Consider the following 24,976-nt stretch of genomic DNA (forward strand, 5'->3'; position numbering starts at 1 on the left):
AGCAAATAAGCTAATTCACAGAAAAAATCTAAAGAGAAACAAACACTGTTAATACCTGAGTAATACCTGCAAAGTACCTACAAACACATATTTTACGAATTAACATGTGTAATCTTGTCATGTGTAATCAAAAACATAAAAAAAGCAAGTTGTAGATTATTTTAGGCTACCATTCCAGTCTTTAGCCTATGCGAGGCTAAGCCATATGTCGTCGTTAATCAATGAACAATCTAAAATAGAAAAAAGATAAGTTATATTTAAAAAAAGAATCTTGCAAAGGTCTACAGTACTATTTTGCACACATATTGTTGGACACACACACACACACACACACACACACACACACACACACACACACACACACACACACACACAGAGAGAGACATAGACGCAAACAAAGTTGAATGGTTTTCAAGGTGTCTGTGAGGCCTCAAAGGTAACCCCTTCCCCCGGAGTTGTATCAACACACCATGTGATGCTTCCTGCAGATTTATTGTTAAACTATAAGTTTTATAGAATGTGTAAATCTGGCTCTGGATCTGGCAGGAGTGAATGGTAGTGTTTGCGTGTGTCCTATTCAGTCATGTCAACAGAGCAATCATTCATGTAGACGAGAGTATAAACTCAGAGGGTTTAGGTCTGCTGGCAGGTGATGATGGACATGCCTTTCAGGGAAAAGTGAGGGATGGAAAGAGGGAGAGGGAGGGCCAGTTGGATGAAAAAGAGGACTGGAATAGAGTTGTCAATGATACCAATTTGTATTTTTTCCTTTTGGCATGTAGGTTTGAGATATGAAAGGCAAGGAAAATAATAAAACAATGATTGAAGAATGAGGAAAAAGCTTTGTTGTGCAGTATATGTCCACTCCATTGTTTGCCATTCTGGGCAGAGAGCCACGGCAGAACAGTTCATACGTTTGGGAGAGAAGGAACTTCTTAATTGCTTCCTCTCACTTCCTCTTTAGCCCTCCCTCCGTCCAACTCTCTCTCTCCAACCCCTTTCTGTTGCCTTAAAGGACAGGTACAGGAAACACTCATTCATTAACAACCTGGAGCTTGTTAGCTTCAATAAAGCGCTCTTCACAAAATGTGCTGTTCCACCTCTGAGGGCATCTCTGAGTGTTTGTGGTGGGAAGTGTAGAGGTGAGGTGGGCTAAAGGGTAAGGCAGGGCCAGAGGAGGGAGGGGAGGGACGGGGGGGTTGGTTTGTTGACCTGGGGTCCTCAAGCAAAAGAGGGGAGTGCTGGTGAAAGACACATTAACAACAATAGATCTCAATGAAGCATGTAACTTACAAATAACCCTGGGATTAGTCACATATATTTCTCCTTTCAACACATTTTCACATACTCTTCTTGATTAACGCTAATCCACAGAGGTTTACTTTTAATTTGTGTGGGCATATGAGTGCTTAAACACTAAAAACAGCTTTTAAAGAGTCTTTATGCACACATATATAGTTAAATAAAAATACAACAAAAACCTGAATTTGCTTTTTGCACTGGGTACATTGGGCACCACCTGCATCAGTCTCTACATTTTCGCCACATCTGCTCATCAGGTGAAAGACAAAAATGTCAAGCCCAGTTAGAAAAGTTCAGAACATTGCAGACAATACTGCCACCCAGCTTTCCAAACACACCCTATCATTTGATAGATGTCAGCCTGTGTTTTTTTTTGCACTGGTTGGACAACACTCAGCAGAATAGTGCACCTTTATTGCCTTTAAAAGATAATAACATGCCCACTGCCTGCCTCCAACCGCTGAACCAGGGTCAGTGAGTTCGACAGCTTCCTGAGGTTCAGGTTGAAATTGTGGCTTGGGAAAATTGGTCCTCTATTTGTAGTTAGAAACAACAGAAAGACCACAGGTGAATATTTGCCCAACACAGTCTGCCTATATTGGTAAGAATGTTATTGTCATGTTGTAATGTTTAATTGTATTTTGATCTAAATGTTTAAGTTGCATGTTTTAAGATGAAAAACTTTGTCTTACAACCCTCAAGTTTGAGAATAAATGGCTGCCACCCATGCAGTTGACAAGGTGCTCTCCCTCTCTCACCATCAGTGCAGCAAGCTCAAGGCCACATGCCCTTTTTCATTACTCCGAACAGGCCAGCTGTATTGTAACTACAACCAATTTCCTTGCAGTCTATAAAGCTGTCAATCAAAATCATACAGAACAGGGAGTGGAGGTGGGGGGTGTAGGGGCGGAGCTGGGTGGGCTGTTGGGGAGGGCTGCAGGGCTCCGGACCAGATGTCAGAGTTTTACGCTGCAGAGGGAGGGAGGAGGGGAGGTCATGTTTACCTGTAGCTAATATAAGCTTAATAGGGAAAAGCAGGAATATTTTGACTTGCGTGGGTGTTTGTATCGTCTGCCTGTCACTAAAGCAACATAAAACACTTATTTCAATATTTAATTAAAGTAATTGTATGGAATTTCTGGGAAACCATATTCACCTTTGTACTTAGTAACATTAGAAGACAGAATGGTAAATATGAATATGGTAGAGAGCAAGTGGAGAGAGTGAATTGGTGTTTTTTTTTTACCACGTCATTCTATTCCTTGAAGCACCTTTTCAAAACAATCAACTCACAGTCAGTCAAAGCAATATTTTTAAGTTTCCATTTATTAAAGTTATGAACAAAGAGACAAATAAGTTATAATATTTTTATTTGTTAGAATTCTATCAGTGTTTGAACATTAATATTTAGAGAGCTAGTACAATTTTCTACTTTCATGGCTAGCCTTTTACCAACCCATAGAAACAGCTGTCTCTCTCCTAGGATCGGAACATAATACTGAAGGGGAGGTGTCAATGTCGTCTCACAAGACAGTTAGCAGTGAAAGTGTGCACCTTAAGGTTTTTTCTGTTATGGTATATCATTACATATAAACTCTTTAAAAATATACTTCTGTCAAATACCTTGACAACTACTATGTACACTACAAAAATAAATTTTCATATAAATAAATTATATGGCATACATTTATCTTTGTAACTGAAAACAGCATACATCCACGCCAACCGAGACCAAAATGGCAGTCTGGAAGAACCACTGATTTTTTTTTCCTTTTAAAATCCTCTAAGAGCTATGATGAGACCTGTAGTGTAAAATGTTATATACTCTTTTTTTCCTATTTAACATTAGTAAGCACTTTATACAGATCAAAATCCATAAATGTAAAAACATTAAACTGTAATAGTGTTTTATCAATAATAAAATTAAAATAAATCCCTGCATTTGTTATCCACTGGCTTCACGACAATAATGAAAGAAAAAACAACATATTTTATATTACAAAAATATAAATATCGCATTTGAATGTTGAGAACAAAAACAAACAAAAAACATAAAAAAATGAATAAAATAGTTGCCAGCTATGATTCTCTCCACTACTGCCAATGTGACATTGGGAGAAAACAAAACAAAAAACAAACAGAACAACCTATTTCATGCAAGCAGCTGACGTAACATGGTGGACAGAAAACTGCAAAGACTTCTGGGAAGAGCTACACATGTTCAACAGGAAGTAAGAGTGTAAAAAAGTGGAGGAAAACTGAGGTGTGGTTGGGGTGAGTGACTGGGTCAAAGGGGCCTGGGTCTGGAACTGAGGGGGGGTTTTGGGGGGGAGGCGCAGGCAAATATGCACGTTGACATGGCCCTGCAGATATAAACTGGCCATTGCTGGGAGGGCAGGGGGGGGCTGGCAGTGTCAACTTTGACCCGTGAGGCTCTGGGCTGTGCCATTTGGCAGTTGTGGGGGGACGTCCAATTAGTGTCATGACATTATGATGTGGAATTTTATTAGCTGAGGTCAGTGGGGACGGCTGATGCCAAATTAGGGCCAGTTGTTTCTACTGTCAATAAAGGAGAGCTGAGGCAGACAGAGGATGTACCAACACACACACGCACATAAATGCTTTAGACATGTATACATTGAGACACACATAGACCACATAGTCAGGCCATATAAGGCTTATCCCGTAGCAGGCCGTGTGGGCTAGCTTATTGGTTGGATAGTAAAAAAGAAAGATACTTGAAGCAAGATATTGCTGTGAATGAAGTTTGAGTGCAGTCAAGTGCCATGTTAAATCAGGTTGTACAGTATACAGTCAGAGCTTTAGCTTATCCACTTGACACAGAGTTAGAGCCCTGTGTTGACCCTGTTCCAGAATCAGTAATGTGAAGGTCCCTGTAATGGGAGAGTGAGTCTTTGAGGTGGGTTTACTGCTTGTACAAGACAGAAACAGTGTTGAGCCTGCTAGGGTTAAACAATATATAGCCTCATACAGTAAGACCCAACCAGAGCAACCTCACAGACAGTGATACAAAGCTGAGAGCAGAAACAGGTTCCAATGCAGAGGCAATGACTAAAAGAACAGAACAAAACCAAAAAACAGCTTTTTAAATTTCTTCATATCTGCTCGTCTTAAATAGCACGCATAGCGTGTCATGTTAAACAGTAATTGTTTCATAACTACCACAGGTTTGTGATAAAAAAATAATAGTTTAACATGTGTACCTTTATACAATAACCGCACACACACATAAACACACACATATATATACCATAGCCCTGTTTGATAATTCTAACAATTTCCCTCATGTTTAAAATGAGTGTAAGTGTTAGCCTGTTCTGAGAATGTGTCTGATTTATAAGCCAGAAGATAATGGGGCAGTTTCACATCACACACACACACGCACACACACATGCGCGCACGCACGCACACACACATGCGCGCACGCACGCACACACACACACACACACACACACACACACACACACCACTTCTTTTGTTTAAAGAGACATTTGCATAGAGTTATAAATGTATATTATTTAAAAAAATATTTTGAGCAGCAACAGTGAATGCTGACAGGTATTTTTGTCTAGATGAAGCTTCCTAATGGCACAGATCCACAGATGAGTGAGCAGTAATAAGATATCTATCACTAACTCTCATACACACGCACACATTTACACAAACACACTCACAAACCATATAAAATGGCAGCCCCAGTCTGTTAACATGAGGAGTTGTACAGCTCCTAAAATTATAGCTACTTTCTGTTCATATTTACATATGTATACAACTTTTAAATATAGATAGAAATATCTAAGAAAATAGTCCACTGGGTTACAGTAAGAATGAGCACCATGACGGCAACACTGGCGAGTTTCGGACTGGGCTGTGCTGGACTTTCCTGCGCCAGACCGAGTCAGCTGCTAAGTAATAGGGAGGAGTCCATCTTTGGCCGTTGTACTTGCGTTCTCCATAACTGAAATAAAAAGGAAGAATTGTTTTTCAGTGCTTTATGATGAACAGACTTTTTTAAAAGGGCAGTTTGAATACGTATTTACGGAAGTAGTTTAAAGCTCACCTCAGCTTGTCCGTCTGCCATTGTTGCTCTCAGCTGCCTCAAACTCCAAATCTTGAAGCTCCATGGACTCCATGTAGGCCCCCCTGGCCCCTGTGTGAGTGTCCAGTGGCACATGAGGGTCGTGGAAGACAGGCTCCGTCCCCTGATCTCCTGATTGGCAGTAACTGTCTGTTGTTGTGTATCCTGGGTAAGAGGAAGCTGGGGGGCCCTGGTTGGACAAGGGGGCTGGGTGAACAGCAACAGTGACGGAGGCTGATGCTGTTACCGTGGTGATGGGTTGACAATAAGGGGTGGGGTTTGGGTGGTGGTGTGGGAGGTGGTGATTAGGTTGTGGGTTGTGGGAAGAGCGGGCCCTGTGGCCTGCTGAGTGTTCTCTATGGCCACGTGAGCCATGATGGCCCCCAGCCTCAGTAGCAGTTTCAAAAGCGTCCATGCGCGGGCGGGCTGGGGGCGGGGCCTGCCGGTGCGGCTGGCTCTTGGGGTCCCTGCTGCTGTTACGCTGAGGAGCCGCTGGCTGGGGCCCAGAATTACAACCCTGAGAGGACTGTAATATAAGACAACATATTTATTTCTAAAATGCTACTAACAGGAATGAGAGAAGTATAGATGCCACACAAAGGGGGATATTGCTTACCAAAGACACATTATAGCCAGGAGGGTCAGGCTGCCTGGCTGTGCGTCTGTTCCCTGATCCTGCTCTCCTGTGCTCCTCTGTCCTGGCTGCTCTGCCTCTGCTGATCTGGAGGTGGTACTGCTGCTCCTCTGCTCGAGTGTGTCCCCTGTGGGAGGGCAGGTTGTAGTTCTGCAGCTCCTGGCTTATACCAGACACTGTGGTGTTAGAGCTGTACTCCGAGTCCGACGAGTCTGAAGCTGCACCAGAGGTGGGCGTGGCTATGGTGGTGTTGTGAGGACGGACCGAGAAGTGGACCACGTGAGGAGGTGTCTCAGGTGATGGGGTGGGTAACTGACTACGACCATCGATTGGGGTCACCTGAGATGTGAGAATAGAGGAGTGACTATTCCACACTTTTCCACAAAAAAAATTCACTTTTTCTTGTCAACTAAGATGACATTTTCTTGCAGTTGCGTATTAAAGGATCCTACCTCTGGATAGGGCCCAAAGTATGACAGTAATACTGGAAGAAGGACCAATCCATTCAGTACTCCAAGAACTGTAAGAATAGCCAACACTGCGAAGAAATACCTGGAACAAACACACAAAGGAAGTTTAACGTCAGGAATAATTTCACAAACTGTAACAAGTGAGGATAAAACTCACTTCAGACCACTTCAAAGTTGTGTGACTGGAACAAAAAACAAAACCCAGATATTCCTAGGCCAACACAGACAGACCAGAAAAGAAGGCGAAGAAACAATGAAAATACCTGTGCAAACCACAAATGTTAAGACATGGGGAGACATGTGCAAGATCAACCAGTACACACGCCCGAGATAATACTTCCACAAAGACACCCGGCCACTCCCCAAGCACACACCATAGGCACACACACATACTGTATATAAACCCCCCCACAGACAGGCAGGCATGCACTGTGGTTTTGAGGAGCAGAACAGAAATGTACCTTGTGTGTTTCTAAATCCTGCCAAAGATGGTTAGTCTTAAAGAAGCCACAGAGAAAAAAGAAAGGGGAAGCATAATTAGCCAGAGCTGGTTAATTCAAAGGCATTGGAGGAAAGAAAAAAAAAGAAAGGAGTGGATGTGGATGTGGAGTGGGTGTGTGGTATATAAGCAAACATGGAGAAAACAAAGCAGTGAGGAATGTGAGGGGAGGGGTTAAGGGGTAAGGGGAGGGTAAAAAGGGGGAAGGAGAGGAGAGGGCGGGTGAGGGGAACCTAGGGGGCTGGGGGGGCACGAGAGGCAAGAGGACAGGGGCCTCTCTCTGCTCTTCGGCTCTAAAAAAGAGAGGGAGAAACAAACAAATGGAGTGAAGGGTATAAAATGTAAACAATTTAGTCTAGGAAGGAGAGAAGGGGACCCTCAGAGCGCCACCCCTCCCTGGTCTCTCTCTCTCTCTCTTTTATTTCTTTCTCTCTCTCTTCTCTGCCTCACTTCCCTCTCCCTCCTTTCCAGCTAAGCCCCTGTGAAATTCCCGGCCACTCCACAATCCCCTCTGTCTAATTAAATCTCCAATGTATCAGGTAAGACCCCCCAAACTCCACTCTAAATCCCCCTCTCTCTCCCACACCAATCCAGCTCCCTTCATTAGGGAAGGCTTTCCACCTCACCCGACTCTCCACTGAAAGCTCTCAGGTTATCAGACAGGGACACACTGATGAACCATGACCCCCCCTGTCCTAACCCTTAACTATGCTTTGTGTGTGTGTGTGTGTGTGTGTGTGTGTGTGTGTGTGCAGAAAGATAGGTATTGTACGGAGGCTTGACAAGTGAGGAGAGCTGGTTCTTGTCTACCCTGCATGGGTGGCCTCACCTTCACAATATTTATACAGCGAGCCAGACTGAATTATGATGGAAACGTACTTAATATGCAAAATGTCTTCAAGATAATTTGAGAGGGCTGGTATGGACACATACTTATGCTGCTGCACACTACACTAGCCATTTTAGTTTATACAAAAAAAGACCATAATGCATAATTATATGTAATTTTTAAGATCTAGTCTGTGGTGTTTTATATGAAAGTTGATACACTGCAATTTCATCGCATAATCAGTTTTATGCTACAGGTATCTCTCTCATTTTCTCTCTTCAATTGACTCAAGGTGTAGTAGTCAGGATAAAAAGTCTGAGCAGAGCCAGATCTAGCCTTCTTTGCACCTGGTAAAATACTTCCCATGTTGAGCCTGCAAACATCAGACCGGCTAGAGTCATTTCTATTCGATGTTGGTCTAGGTGTTCCTGAGGACAGGACTGCATGCTGTGAGTCAGTGTTAACCCAACATCACATTGGACACGGAACTAATCTAACAAGAAATATTAATGTCAGGAAACTTTGAAAAACATTTTCTGAATCAGGTTTGTTCCAAGTTTTTTTAATGCATTGCTTCTTACATAATTGGTAGATAGGATAAGTCGTTACTTATAAAGGAAAGTTTGATTCAAATTTGGTTATTTCTTGCATCATATCATTTGAATTCCACCTTCCTTCATTGACAGAAAGTTCTCCAATTGAAAATTCCAAATTTCCTTTTCAACTAAAGTTGACACACACACACACACACACACACACACACACACACACACACCAGGCTGAGTGCCCTGCCGGGCTGTTTGGAGTGATAACATTCACAGGGCTGATGGGGAAAGCAAGGGAAACATTTATTTCGGCGCAAGCAGAAAAATACGAGCTGGGACTGTTGTTATTGCATCGTCTTGGGACTCTGCTTTGTTTGCTCAGACAACAGCAGAACCTTTAAATGGAGGCCCGGGACTGAGCCAGAAACCAGAGCAGACCACTGGTGGTGAGGAGAGAAGGTCTGTAGGCCTCCTGTGTTTGTGTGTGTCTCTCAGAGTGTGTATCTGTGTGTGCTCTCACTGGCAGGCACGCCATCATTGACCCTCATGATTACAAGGTCAGGAAGCAGGTTGGTCTCTGTGTGTGTGTGTGTGTGTGTGTACGATGGGGACTATGTGTAATTGTATGGGTGTGCATGGCTAAGTGCAGACCTTTGCACATGATAGAGTGCATGCTTGCCGATCACATGGACTTCAGTGCGCCCTTTTCTTAAAGGAGCAGGTCAACCAAAGTATACAGATACCTCAGTTACTTTAAATTATTCAGTGAGCTCACTGGTGCAACAGCTTGCACCCACAAAAAGGAGCAAATGAACCAGAGCCCCCGGAGTGTGTCGGTTTTAATTTCCACTTTTCCTGTCTTTCCACAACGGCCCTCTTGCCCCCCAACCCGTAACTCCTTCCCATGCTTATAAATGTCTAGCGAGGGCAGTTAAACTAGCTGGAGATTACAAAGGCCAGATACCCTTCCTGCTCTCTCACTCCCTCTCTTTCCCTGTCGCTCTCTCCGACCATCACTCTCTTTTACTTTGTTTGCCACTGAATCACCGTCTACTCTCCCCTAGACTGTCTCCACCTACTTCTCCTGACCTTCAACTCTCCATCCATCCCCTGGTTTCCCCTAAAATCTCAGGCATGAGAGACACCGAGGGGGGTGAGGAGGATGAAAGAAAAACCACGAGGGGAGAGGTGGATGGAGAAAGACAAAGGCCTTGTTTATTAAGCTTCATGGAGCAAGCCCCCAGAAATGGAGAGGAAAGCAGGTATGTCACTGGTAGCTGGCAAAGGGATGAGGTCTACAGAAAGGGAGTATGAAAGGGAGATGCGGGTGGAAGACGAGAAAGAGATTGAGGGAGGGAGCGGGGGAAGAAGAAAGCTAGGAGTCTTCATGCATGATTGGTGGCTCAGGTAGATCCTGTGTGACACACAGGTTGAGACATGGTCTCAACGGTCTACTGACGCAACATAGACACTGTACGATAATCTTTGTACCTGCTTTAATATTCGACTTAATGAATGTCGCAATTCCTCATAAGGTTGATTCTTGTACCCACCTGACAATAAAGTCGAACTCAGAGCCCGCAAGCAACAGGACACCTAATAAGGTAGAAAAGGCTCCGTCGAGCACCGGAGCAAACATGTGCTCCAGAGCCAGCACGGCCCGCTTGTGACGATCCCCTATGGCTGTCAGGAAAGCCTACAACACATAAACAGAAGCAGACATTAGTTCTTGTGTGTCACTGTTTTGAAAACCATTCTAAAAAAACTTGTATTTTGTTCATGTTGAAATAGTTTGATGATGTTTATGCCAGCCTACCAGAGCCACATGGACGGTGAACTCCACTCCAATGCCCACAGAGGCGATGAGAATGACAACAGGGACAGCACTCAGCTTGATTCCCATTAGCCCCATGAAGCCAAACAGCTCCACAGTCATAAGAGAAAGCACCAACACCTAAAGGGGAGAGGAGGAGCTTCTGTTAGATGGGAAGGTGCTTAATGAATAAATAAAGTTGAATCACATTTAAAAAAGGTAGATTTAGGTTGAATGGGGGAACATGCCAGAAATAAAATATCCTAAAAATTATAATTGATTTGTAATCTCAGAGTTTCTAGTTGTACTATTTCTTAAGGAAACATATATTTTGATCTGTGTAAACCACTCTTTGCAGGTATTTTTATTTCCATGTACATCTGTATTGTTTTAAGAGATTTAAATGGTTTCTCTAAGTTTGTCAGGTTACAAATGTAATTTTTATCTTCTGTGTAAGTCCAAAGGATAATAATAATACCTTCTATCTAAAGCGGTAAGAAATGTATTATTATAATGCACATATACCCGGGTGAAAAAGTAGAAAAATGTACACAAGCATAAAGTTAAAAATGACCATAAATGGAAATAATCTTCTACTTTATTGTTGTATGATTAACAAACAATTATTAATTGCACGTGCTGTGTGAATTTACAGCTCATCTGGACTTTGATTGTATGCAAAACAGACAGGGGTCAATAATGCACCTGGAAGATGTGAGGATCTCTATCATTTGTATTTGTTAAGTAATTACCATACATATGGGCAAAAGGTCTGTGTGTTGCCTTGAGTGTGTAAAGGCTTCAATGCAAAGCGGGACAGGAGCTGGGAGTAAATGCCATTATCAGCTGACAGGTGTCAGGTTACATGGGGCCCAAATCCTTTGAAGAAGGCTGAGGTGAGCAGGGGAGGGAGCTGTGTAGATGTGGGTGCCTTTAGTGAGCCACCACAGAGTCTGTGCATGTGTGTCCAGGAGGGGGTGTTTGTGTGTGTGTCTAACTTTGTTTACACTTTAGTGAATCTTTAGTGATGTGATCAAAAGTAAGACAGCAATATAAAACGTTTGGTCAGGATTCCATAAAGAGTATTTTTAGTCTTTTAAGATTTAAGCAGACTTAGTACTTCTATATATTATGTGATTGACAACTCAAAAATGTTAATGTCTCTACGTGTGTCTTTTATAAATTCAACATTTTGCCATAAATAAAAAGGCAAATACAGAAGATGGGCAGGAAGCAAAACCAGATCACAAATGATCACTCCAAGTGTGAACATCAATGAATATCAGGTGGATTAGAAACATCTGTATGAATCAAAACACAAGTCACAAGGTTTAAAATGGGCCCTTCCATGTGGTTGAGATGGATTTCAGGCCAAATAGCTAAGAGGGTTTGAAAGGGCGTAAGTTTTGACGTTGTAGGGCTGGCGGTGGTCTGGTCCTGCACAGAGCAAGTGGTTAAACTTGACGGCTCTCCATAACTTGTCTTTTGATCTTGCTAGTAAAGTCTGAAGGATGGACAAGAGGTCCCCTCCTCCCCTGTTTAAGGGCTCGGGTGGCCTGGCCACTGCCCGTCGTAAACTACAACCCACCAGAGAGAAAAACCAGAGCTCTCTGTGTATGTATTTCTGTGTGAATTATGTACCTGCCCGTTTACAGATTTAAACTCTATGTGTGCAAGTATATACATGTCTGCGTGTGTGCACAGTGTGTGTCTGTGTGCGCAAATCTGTGTTTCTATATATCCTTGGAAACTCCGTGTGGAGGATGGAAATCAAATCTAACTTTTTATAGGTTTGGAGTGGGAGCAAGTTGTCCGAGCAACTTTGAGTCCTCTCCCCATTTATTTCAGCATTGGTGTCGGGGAGTGTTGGACTAGACTAAACAGACGGGCCCTAACAAAACAGTACAAGATAAACACTGGTGACTGGGGCTAAAATAACACACAGCAGCCCCTTCCCCTGTTTGGATCTGTCCTCTCTGAGATGGACCACACATAAAAACAGGAAATAAAGGGTGGAGAACACACGATTTTTTAATAACTAAAAGTATGTGGTTTCAGCCTCTCTACGTTAAGAGGTGACCCGTTTGTAATAAAATCCAAATCAGGGAGGTAATACACCTATCAAAAGTATATACACATTTGTTTATTTCAACACTCACTATGATGCCGGCGGTCCACGGGTTGAGCAGGAAGAGGGCACAGACGAGGAAGGTACAGGCGAGCACGACACTGATGCACAGCAGGAGCCAGTGGCGCAGACTAACATACTGTTCCCAGAACAGGAAAGGGTAGCCGTTGGGGTAGGAGGGTAGGCCCTGTCGACTGAAGTTGCTGCAGATAGCCCGCACGCTCTCAATGGCCTCCACAAACTGTGGAGTCTCCCGAAGCCCGTTGAGGTAGAAGGGGAACTGTGCATATTCGATGGGCTCAGCAGCTGGGACTGGGTGGGAAGACAATGAGAGGAAGGTCATTTTTTTGCAAGTAAAAAAAATAGCAGAGCTTGATCTATATTTAACGCCATGCATGAATTGATGATGGTTTTGGACTTTGGAGCCAAGGCAACACAGACTTGCAAGATGAGGAAAATGTCAAATCAAAGAGACAGTAAACTGAGTCACTTTATAAAAGTGATCAGATAAACCAACAATTCCAAAATGACGGATGATATTGTCTATTCCGATTAACTAGCATTAAGTTCTGATCATTTTGGGTATCTTCAGAAATGAATGTAGACACTTCAGCCAAACTCCCAATATCAATGCTTTCCCCTCCCTAATCCAGCCTTATTCCAAGATCAGCTACATCTGTGGAAGAGTGTGTGTGTGTGTGTGTGTGGCAGGGGTGGGCGGAGCAGTGTGAAACAGAGCTCCATTGACTCAAATCCAACCAGTCTGTGGCCCAGCCTGGCTAATGAGGGCCTATCAGTTCCAGACACAGCAGCGTGTCAGAGCTAACGTTGATTCACGGTAATTGCAATGTCAGAATCACCACCATTACCACACCCTAAACTTAGTGCTGCCACATAAAGCATAATACAGATGCATAAACATGCATACCTGTCTGTCACTCCGCTGTGGAGCCATATTTGGTGCTGTCAAAACAGTGTGTTAATTTGGATTTTAGCTTGCAGTATAAAATTGCTGCATATGGCAGATCAAAATATTAACTCTGCAATTCCAACTATCTCCAGCTTTTTATTGTAAAAATACCTTTTTTTTGGACCGTGTTATGTTGGTGGGATTCTGTATATTCCACAGTGCCTGCAGGGTCGAACAGGAGCACTTGGTTTGGCCCATTATAATCTCAACTACGGTATACATTTCCATTAGGACAGCAGTTGGCTTTTGGCCAACACAGATCTGCTTTTGGGGGCTCCCACACAGCCAACCCTTCACGCTGCTTATCCAATCATATGCACCCCCCGTAAAGGTCTTCCTACTTGTTATCCAATTGTGCTTGCCACCCGAACCAAGTCTCTCCTTGTTATCCAATCATTTCCCTCCCCGTGGAGAACATCATGGCTTGAACAAATCACATGCTAGAATCAAACAACAACATGACTATACTTTTTTATTTGAGTTACAGTCTGTATGTGTGGTAGGGACTTGATAACAGGGTGTGTGTAGTGTTAGGGGTCACTGAGTTTTAATAATGTTCAGTGGGTACGTGTATGTGTGTGTGTGTGTGTGTGTGTGTGTGTGTGTGTGTGTGTGTGTGTGTGTGTGTGTGTGCTCACACATACACAAACACACACCGCAGTGGTACAGTAAAGTAAACTACCTTACATGTAGTAGAAGCCTTATGGAACTCCAAAAAAGCCCAGAGAAATTAACCCCAAAAAAAATTGAGCGTAACATTTCAGTAAATGTAATTTGTTAAACTATGGTGTACCGTGTATTAACCTTATCAGTTCAAATTAGCTTCATTTGGTTAAGCAAACATTATCATTGACAATTCGATTCTTCGGTCAAATAACTTTATTACATTACAGTATAAGGCTTCCTGTTTTGATTTCCTGCATGATCTGCGAACATGCTGACTTACTGCTGAGGCGTGTCTCGGGCATGATGTCGGTCCGGTCACGCAGCCACTCTGGAGGGTGTGGGCGAATGTTGGCCTGCGAGGCGGCGTATGCCACAGGATCATTGCTGACCCAAGCAGTAAGGTAGATGTAGAATGCCCCGGGGTTGATGATCCCATCTGCATCTACAAGCCTGTGACGAGTCAGCTACAACACCCAAAAGGAGACAAATTAATGATAATACTCTAATGTAGAAAATAAGGTTCTATTCTGCTGTATTCTTTAAAATACCAGGACTTGCACACATCTTATTTCAATTAGATCCTTCACATTACATAGATAGGACTAAGCCGCATTTGAAAATGGAATAAATATAAAATGCAAAAAGTACATTTAAGGTCAAATATTAGGTGGAGCTTGCAAAGAAAATCATATTGCGGCGGCCAAGTGTACATTGGAAAGGAAAAGGTATTGTGGAAATAGGACATGTTTAACCAAACATTCTACAGGTGAGCTGACCACAGAAATGCTTACTTATACACATGCATGAGTGCAAGAGAACGGAGCAGCTTTCAAAATAAGAGTCAAATATTAGTTTCTCTCTCTTTCCAACCAAAGAAAAATCAACAAGTCAAACACTGGTCGCCTTTCTGAAAATTCCCGTACTTCTCATCACCGCTTCCCAGAATTATCATGCCACATTAAAACATGGAAAATGTTGAATCAGCTTCTCCCTTTACATACACAAGATATTGACTGGCCAACCTCAGGCCAAATGTCCTGACCACTCTTGAATACATTTCTAAAGGAAGCCTTGCTGAACTTCTCTGTAAAGAAGAAGGTGTCGGAGCTGAATGTAGTACCAAGTCTTTATTGTAAAAGTGGGAAATGTATCAGTCTAATGTGGCGTCTGACTTTGGTGATCCCATGACTGCTCCCCTAGGAATGTACGTACGTGTTGCCCAAAGGGTGAATTTTAACAATAACCTCACAGAGCTTCTAACAGAGCTGTAGATATTGTTTGAATTCACTAAGTCAAATTATTATAACATTAGTAACAAGGTAATTTTTCCAGACTATATCAATATGCTAGTTAATCTCAAACCAAAGCTGGGTAGTCAAACACAATGAATCAGACCAACCCCACGCTGAGTGTTTCTGTCTGGTTGCAGATTGTTCCCAAGCGTTTTTAGTCGGTGTCATTTGCTGTGACGGCTATGGTCAGTAGGAAGGCAAGAATGGCTGTCTTGCTCAAGGGCCATTACTTTTCGCCCTCCCATGTGGAACCAGAGGAGTTTAGCCTAGCTTTGCTACCTCCTGAGCGGTAAAACCATTACTACACACCGCTCTGCCACTCTCCCTTCTAGGAACCATAAATCTTTCCTTCACTGAGGCAGGGAGAGTTTTGGGGTTAAAACTGGACTCAAGGGTTAGGTGGATGAAGAGAAGACTAGGGTTTATTTTTGTGATGGAAAATTGCTTGAGTTGAGGCTAGCGTAACAATAAAGAAATTGGCTGGAGTCCCTGAGCGCGTCTGTGTGCAGTTAACCTGGTTGTTAACACTGAAGGAAATGCCACCCGGCAAATGGAGTAGAGCTATAAAAACAACACAACATCTGTACAAATGTTGCTCACACTTGCTTCTCCTGACCCCTACGGGTACCCAGAATGCCGGGCACCACTGACAAACCAGGCCCTGAGAAAAAAAGAGCTCATGATAGCGTTAGCATGGCCTTCCTGGGAACTTTCAAGAAACGTTCCACCTCCTCCTTCTCCACATACCCAACCCCTTCTGTATCCAGAGCTTTATACACGCACACATACACACACAAAACCAGCTACCATATGACTCTCAAGCAAGGTCATAAGGAACGAATGGTCGCCCAGCACAGAGGGAAATGTTAGCAGCAGCAGATCAAAGCCAGAACACCTCTGCACGATCCGTGGAGTGGCATATCAAAATAAAACATCTAGCTTTGCAATTTGCCAGGGTTGGAAAAGATCTGGTCCTCATTTTAAGACATGGAAAACAGCTACTGCTGTAAGTGCACGCACAACAGATAAAAGCAAAACACAGACTGAAAACATACAAACTCAAAGAAACCACGTGTTTCAGCTCCCCTCATTGAAAGAGGACACAGCAGTGGAGCACAGAGGGTGGAAAAGGGAGGGAGGAAGGGACACAGAGAGAGAGCAAGACTGGTAGTGCGAGCAGAAGTTGGTGAAGGAGAGTTGGAGAGAGAGAAGGGCAAGAAAGAGAGCCAGATTCCAGAGGATCTGGATTGAATTTAACAGCGGGATACGCAACAACTGTATGTCTTCAAGCTGTCACGGGAAGCTCAGGCAGCTCTGCGGGCGGCCCCACGCCTCACGGCAAATACACTTCCCTCACAGGCACAGGAAGTGATGTCACAGGGCCGCACACCAAACCTGCCACTGCTCCCTGCCAGCTAGTGGAAGGGATGCTAAAAGCCTTTTGCTGCTGCATTAGAGCTCAATGGGTAAGAGAAAACGCCAAACACAAACAGAGAAGAGTTGAGGGGGGAACGTTTTCAGTAGACATGCATGACTTCAACGCAAATCATATATATCATTGAACACTAGACACAGGGGTGCTATAAGTCAAAGTTAATTATCTTTAAGAACAATTATCTCAGTGTTGAAAAGGACTTGTTTTGGGTTTGGAGTTTTTAGAAAGCCAGGCCAAGAATATTCGTTTTTTTATTACTCCAGTTTCTTATCTTCTGTTTGCACTTATTCATGCCAAAGAATGCAGCAATGCATTATTTATGTTTTTTTTTTGAGGTGGCACTAAACTATAAACAGTGTGTAATGCCCTGTTGGAACCAAGCAAGTTTTAACTGGAACTCTTTCTGAGACGTTGGCTGCTCTAGCTTGATTTGTGTCATTGTTGGATATACAGTATCAAACAACCCACTGGAGACAGAGCTCACTTCAACAGCTGGACTGGAGTTTGTCAGATGATTAAGCTAACTACTCTGTTGTATTATTGCATTTACAGCAGTGGGTACAGTAGTAATGGAATCTGGAGGCTTTTCTACCTAAAAAGTAGCTGCATTAAAACACTGGACAGCAAAAGTGTTGTGAAGGCAACCGCTTGAACTTTCTCAGGCAGTATTTTAGAGGGGCCTGATGTTCAAATGAAACAAATTAGCATTTCTCTTTAGCAAAAATAAACATTTCAACTTATTTAGCCAACTAACTCACTTTATAAATTCTAAAAATGTGCCAAAAGATATGTAAATGTTGCAAAATGTTTCATATTTTTTAGAAGTTAACTTCAGTTTATTTTGACCATTCAAACTTCATTCACGACAGAATCACAGTAAATAAGTTGTAGACAATTGGGGCATGAATGAGTTTGTCTGTTTTGAATTGATTTGTTTTTGCTATCCAACCACTCATACTATGAACTGTGTCTGGAATCACTAACAACGCTAAGGGAAGACATCAAACTGTCAAGATCCTGCACAAGCACAGACACAAACACACACACAGTTCTAGCAAGTGGGACAAATGGTTTAAATGAAGAGTTAATAGGTTTTTCAGAGGAAGGCTGCAGCCCCAGTGAGAGCTTTAAATTCCTGGGCTCGGTAAAGTCACCACGGAGAAAAGATGGAGACAGACACAGAGAGAAAAAGAAAGAGAAAAGTCGGATAGAGAGAGCGATGTTTTTTTAAGCCGGGTGTGGCTCTTCCAGTCCCATTCACACATAAATATGCATATACATACAGTGTCTCTTCAGTCTATCCCTAGATGCATACCAGGTTGAAGTTAATGGGCTTTTCCCTGCGTCCTGTCTGCACCAACAGCTTGTACGCCAGGACGCCATCATCAGAGCCATTCCTGTAGTTGTTTTGGGTGATGCGCCCGGCCTCCCAGTCCCTGTCAAATGCCTGCTGGAGACCTGCAGGAAACCACAACAAGACAGATTGGTTAGGTGTGGATGTTGAAAAGGTTAAATGCCCTGTTATCTTCATTCCTTCTCTGCAAAATACTCATAAAGCCGAGTTCAAAAGAAAACCAAACGCATAGCAACCCAAAACAGTACAAGACAATATAACACAACACTGCAACCTAACCTTGACCCTATAATAAGGCTGATTGATTTAATATGATAACTCGGCTCCATTCTCAACTACCAAACAAGACTTCAAAAGCCTAAGATTGGCTGCTTTTGATTCAAAGTCATCATTAGGAATTATATCAGTAACATATGTCTCCTTTTCTATACTACTTCTCCAATCCATATGTGTATCACTCCCCTCCTCTCGGTTCTCCCCAAAGGCCCATGCTGTGGTCCGTCTGTGGGAGATGTTGTTTTGGGTCTCGTTCCTTGGCCTGTCTGGCTCCAATTTGTCCCACCATTGCAGAGAGCAATATCAGACACAGTTCTGTCTCTCTCACCCACACACTCTCTGTGTGGTTCCCAGCCGCCTCACACACAGATTAACACAATGTGTTTTATCGTTACAGGCAAGTCAGCACTTCCTTTCTAATAATAAACCCATTTGAGAATCTGGGTGGACATGTGTAAGATAATATTCTTATTCAGTGGCACTTACAATTCTTAGGAGCTATCAGTGGCGACAATGCAACAAACAAATCAGCAAAAACTGAATCTTGTCATCATAGTTATATGCCAAATATTACCAATGAATTTGAACGAAAAATGACAGAAACTAGCAGAAGCAGTACTAATCTCACTTCCTTCTCTATCAACCCCACTTAAGGATGACACAAGTGATTTTAATCAGACTACTTCCAGTGTCCATTCTGCAATCCCCTACTTCTGAAACCCTGCCCAACATCTTGTTTCAGGCCGATTCATGTCAAAACAGAAGACAATTTTGATCTCAAAACTGTTTCATGAGAACGTAAATGATTACTAGGGATGCACCGAATATTCGGCCACCGAAAATTATCGGCCGAAAATGGTTAAAAAGGCCCTTTCGGCTTTCGGCCGAAAGGGTTCTAGCACCGAAAAAATATCACCGAATGTCAGAGAACAGGGTTACGTTGGTAAGCTAACGTGTTGTTGTGATGACGTAATCAAAACGCGGCGACAAGCACGACCATGCTCGCGGCTGGCTCACAGCCAACATGTCTGCCGCTTGGAGATATTTTAAAATATCAGAGAAAGAGGCGCGGATTGCGATTTGTAAAACGTGTTCAGCTGACATTTCTCGAGGGGGTGTAACTGCAAAGACTTTCACCACTTCGGGATTACTCCACCACTTGAAATCAAAACACCCGGACAAATATGCGGAGTAAGATCAAATCACAAGCACTGACAGCGAGAGACTGTTCAGCGCTGCCTCTCATGTGCTTGATGAGAAGAGGAGCAGACTTATGGCTGATAAAGCAGAGAAGCTACTGTTCATTAAAAAGAACCTCCCACTTTTCCTTAATAAGTAGACAAGGCTGGCTTATCATAAGCTTATCTAGTTCTACATGCCTACTCTATACCCACTTTCCTGAACAATTTTCATTGTGAGTTATAATTCACCATCTCAGGTTATCATTAGGGGGAAATGACAGCAGCACAGTGTTCAATATATTGTACTTTCGGTATCTAAATGATACAATGTTGTTTACATTGCTCATGAGGACAGACCACCTTATTTGCAGATTCTTGAAATTGTAATTTAATTTGTAATTGATTGTGGATTTTGTATCCAGTTTTCACTTTATGTATCTTTATACAATGTTTACTACTTTGCTTATGAGGACATACTACTACTTATTTACAGATTCTTGAAATTCAATTGTAATTTCATTTGTAAATAGTTACATTCATGTGGATTTATCCAGTTTGCACATTTGTATGCATGCACTTATAGGTGCATTTGTTGTTGTTGAAGGCCTGGCTGTTACAGTCTTTATTTACACTATTTTGGTGTTGGCCTACTGGCCTAGATGTTTATGCAGTTTTAAAGCACCTTGGCTTTGTTCTGAATGCACTTTGTTCTAGTTATCCTACAGAGAAAAGAAAATGCACTTGACTTGGAATTAATGTACTGTATGCATTCAAAAGTGCTGAATAAATGTTTTATGGACCCATAATAGTGATTATTATTTAAGTTAAGTTTTGCCATAATCATTTATTTTTCCATAATCAGGTAGCTGAACAACATTGGTAAAAAATGTATACATTATATATTTCTATTAATCATTTTCGGCCTTTCGGCATTCGGTTTTCAGCCAACCGTTTCCTATTTTCGGTTTCGGCCAAAAATTACCCATTCGGTGCACCCCTAATGATTACCATGCCTGAATTATCTTGAATAGTGATATAAAATAAAAAATTAATAACAGTGACATTAGTATTAGGGTTAAGTGATCTAACACGGACTCTGACTGCTAGTTCGAACACAAGGATAATTTTTCTCTTAGTGGGACCCAATCCACTTTTGGTGTAGTTTAGGTGGTAACAAGATATCGAGCTTAATTTTACCTTGAAGCCATTCCCTGAAATAGTGAAGCCACATGTGAGGCAGCTCTCCGTTGTCCTCCTTCAGCACGTAGCGAACAGTGTGGAACCTCTGGTGGAGCTGGTGCAGCAGACGCTGCTTCTTGGGGTATTCCGCCTGCTGTGTCACCACATACATGTTGTAGAAGGAGAAGAACTTGAACTGGGCACCGATGAAGTCATGCTCGCTGGTCTCTCTCGGCACAATGTCTGTCAACTCCAGGCCATCCTTCACCTGGGTGGTCCCGTACAGACTGACTACCAGCAGGCAGAGGAACAGCACAATCACAACCACCTGGAAACAGGAGGAAAAGGATGGAGATCATCAATCAAATCACTGCCCGGAGTAAAGGCTGGACAGCTTAAGCTTGAACTAATTACTTCTGAAAACCATAATTCATATTGTGAATGAGTGAAGAAGAGAAAATGAGGACAAAGTGCAACATCTGAGGTACTAGTTAGCAACACGTTCCACACAATTCAAAAGAGTTGATAAGAAATAAATCCGATAAAAAAGCACAAATCGAGGCACTTGGTTTAAATTAACTTATACATTGGGTGTATGTCTGACATGGCAAGAAACACAAGCAGTCAGCTTATAGTACAGATTGAAATAAAAAGCATACAAAGAAAGTCAAAATGACTATCCAAATACTATGTTGTAAACTGCCTGTTTCAACTTTGATCTATTGCATGCAAGCAAGTTCATGCAGCAAAGTTGCCATGAAGGTCAACAATAAGGTTTTAATAAACCATTACTTTCATTGAAGTCATTCAGCAATATGATGAGTATTGGATTAAGGCATCAAATGAGCAGATTAAGCCATTTAGCAATATGGACACTGTGTGATGACAGGACCAAGAGTATGTCAAGTACAAGCACCATATGATTTCAGTTCTGGCAGGCTTTGAGACGACTGGCCACCCACTAGACTGAGGTCAGTCAGTGTGTGTGTGAGCTTATATGTGACTCAGATAGGACATGACCACAACGTCCACCCCAGATGTCCTCCTACTATTCCCTCTGGTGACTAACCACCCCTTTAAAACTATAACTAAAGTGAGTCAGCACAAGCGCAGTCTTGCCTCACTCAGAAGCTTTTCCCCCATTCTTTCTCTACCCCTCTTTTCTACAGAAACACAGACAGTAAACGCACCTTGGTGGTTGGTTGTAGAAGGAATGGAGCATAGTGTCTCTCAGCAAAAGAGGCCAGGGTCCAGCGGGAGCAGGGGGGGTCGAGGCAGCGCAGGCCCAGAGAGCGTTCTCCGTGCTGGGACAACAGGTCCCGTGTGGAGCTGTTGTTCTCCGGGCCATGGCCAGATGACGTGGGTGCATCGCCCTGAGGAGCTGAGCTAGCAGTTGGAGTCGTGGTAGCAGAAGGAGGTGCAGTATGATGATGGGAGAAGGGGGCAGAACCTCGAGACCCCCCATTGCCTCGGCTCCCACTGTTGTTGTTGAGATTGCCGTGGGTGCTGCTGCTGCTACCGCTGGGGTTGCTGCTGTAATAGTCGTTGTTAGGGTTACTCCTCGTTGGAGCTGCGTTCATGGGCTGCACAGAGATTTGCGAACTTGGCTCAGCCGTGGTGTAGAAGGCCTGGGTCCTGGGGTCGTACTCTGTCCTGAGCTGCACCGTGGACTGCATGGTGATTTGCGTCTGCTGGGCAAAGCCATGGCTGCTGTAGGAGGGAGGGGGGCTGCTATAGTTTGGGGGAGGCGTGTGATACGAGGGAGGGGGTGTACAATAGGATGGGGGAGGGCTGTAGTGGCTTTCATCTGCCCCATCCAGGTGTGCATGAGGCTCAATCTGAATCACCCGATTGGCAGAGGGACTGAAGGGATAAAGACAGAGAAGAAGACATTCAGATCAACTGCTTTGAAAGACAATACATCGAGGGACACTCAAAAACAATACAAACTTTCAAGGTTATGCTGTTCTAGATGTTCTTGATCAGACCCATGTTATTATGAATCCACTCTTCTCTCTCGCTGCCAACAGCATAAAATATAGAGCTGAGACACGACGAGGGAATTTAATAGTGTGTGTGCAGTGCACATCTGTATGATCGCCGTGCCAACAAGCATGCTCAGACTGGCAGGCAGGCAGACTGGTTAAGTATAAAAAAAGACGGATGAAAACACAGTCAAGACAACTTAAGAAGTAAGTACTATTCTTGGTCTGATCAGAGTCGACCTTTTATGGAAGAATAATGAAAAGAAGAGCATAGACATGAGTGTAAAAAAGTTTGCGCACACACCTGTAAAAGCAGCAGAATATGTCGAAACGTCTGTCTTCTCGTCGGTAGAGGTCCATGCTGAGGATGGCGGGGAAGATGAGCAGCACCATGGCAAAGTTAAACACCACCACCACCGCAGCCTGCAGGAAACAGGCATGTTATGGAAAAAGTAGCTTTTATCACTATTTTGAATGGACTGTTGATGATCTTTGTGTGTGAATTGCTGAATATATACGAGTCAAATTTAATTGAAATCTCCATTCCTGTTGCATTTCCGTTCATGCACAAGTACAGGCTTCAAACAGTGGGAAGCCTAAATATGCCTTAAAATAACACAATATCAATCAAGGCAGAAGAGTACCTAAATACAAACAATTCCTGTGTGCGTGTGTGAGTGTGAGTGTAATAGAAGCCAGTGCAGTGTTGTGGTTAAGTATTTGAAGGTGGTCCACTGGAGCATAGGGTGGGGGATGGGTAGGTTTAGCGTACAATCTGGATCTTGCGTCGTTGCCAGACCACTACGCACAGACACACACTCAGACACACACACACTCAGACACACACACTCAGACCACCCGAGGAGCCAGAGGCCCGCGGGGCCTGAGGTGATGAGCAGGCGCTGCGGCTGTACAGACAACACACACCCTTAACACACTCACACCAAAAAATGCACATACACACATGTATCTACTGCAATGTTAAAAAACTGTGCAGCCTCCTACTTTAACCACACCTTACGCCAACCAGACACACACATCCCTGCCCTCATTCCTTAGCTCAAGATTCAGTCAACAATAAGGTAGGGGAACACGAGACACAAAGCCTCTGTAAGTAGAGTAGAACAATGAATGCTCCTTTGGACCACACACACCCCCACACACACACACACACACACACACACACACACACACACACACACACACACACACACAATATTGTAACAAACATCATAATTTAAAAATGAATATCCTTAAAAAAAGTAAAAGAAATAATAATATTCATATAAACATATTGTTAAAATGATAAAATACAATTAATAGAATAATAAACAAATATTTAATATGTGCAATAAAAACATCAATAATAAAATCAATAATAAAATCAATATAGATGCAAAGATATGGAGAAAATGTCCAATGAAAGGTTAAACACAGTATATATTATAATAACAATAGAATAAAAATATATATGCATCACATTAATCTAAAGTAAAAGTATGCACATTGTACTAAAACTTATATCAAACACATACACTTATTAGTATTCATCAGACATCGTCCACCCTCCTGCTGCGTGTCGGTTTCTCTGCTCTATTATTTAGCGGTGGCAAAATGTTGAAACAGTTCTGTGTTCATTCATCTGTTTGCTGTCCTCTCGATGCATTACATTCCCTTTACAGCTGCGCAGAGAGAATATCATGATCTGAGCTGCCGTCATCTGCAGCTCAGTAGAGGAGAGGAGTGATGGGAATTCAGAAGAGCCGTTCTTTTTAAAGGGGGCGGGGTTAATAGATTTATCTGCGAACTAATCACCAGGATAATGATTGACTGTATCGCCGGAAATCTACTTTTACTCACAGAAGTGTATAACTTGCTTCATCTCTCAGCCAAACTACTACTCAAGCATGTCAAACTCAAGGCCCGGGGGCCAAATCAGGCCCTTGGTGGATTTTCGGCCCGCAGGATAATTTCTAATTACTATTAGATCTGGCCCGCCGGTATAGAGTGGCGAAGTCACGCCCACTTACTTCCGCATCATGGGACCTTATTCCGAAAAAATAATACATTGAAGTCAATGGAGAGAGAAAACGCATCTTTTGATCCCGTTTGAATTGTGCCATGAATTACACATAGGCCTATGTTGTTTGTCAATCTTAAAAAATCATTTCCATGTTAAAAAATTCAAAGTTTGTCTTAAAACTGTTGAAATATAAGACTATGAAAAATACGCAACTAGAAAGACTACAAATCCCAGAGTCGCGTAAGTGCTGTCATAACTGATGTATTCCCTCCAGATAGCTAAAAATACATTTACTT

The 24,976-nt window shown here is 42.8% G+C and overlaps 1 protein-coding gene across 1 annotated transcript; it reads right to left on the reverse strand.

The window, feature by feature from the left end:
- Positions 1 to 2,636: 2,636 nt before the first annotated feature.
- On the reverse strand, positions 2,637 to 23,089 carry LOC104961260 (protein patched homolog 1-like; the record flags this gene model as incomplete). Its single annotated transcript, XM_010789521.1, has 12 exons — positions 2,637 to 5,281; positions 5,384 to 5,927; positions 6,018 to 6,374; positions 6,488 to 6,587; positions 9,932 to 10,074; positions 10,195 to 10,332; positions 12,351 to 12,631; positions 14,236 to 14,419; positions 17,998 to 18,140; positions 20,691 to 21,000; positions 21,863 to 22,535; positions 22,962 to 23,089. Coding segments are annotated over 11 exons (3,000 nt in total), but the record flags the coding sequence as incomplete, so codon positions are not given.
- Positions 23,090 to 24,976: the final 1,887 nt, after the last annotated feature.

The sequence above is a fragment of the Notothenia coriiceps genome, unplaced genomic scaffold (genome assembly GCF_000735185.1).
Source record: "Notothenia coriiceps isolate Sejong01 unplaced genomic scaffold, NC01 NC01_scaffold00032977, whole genome shotgun sequence".
In the NCBI taxonomy this organism is placed as follows: domain Eukaryota; kingdom Metazoa; phylum Chordata; class Actinopteri; order Perciformes; family Nototheniidae; genus Notothenia; species Notothenia coriiceps.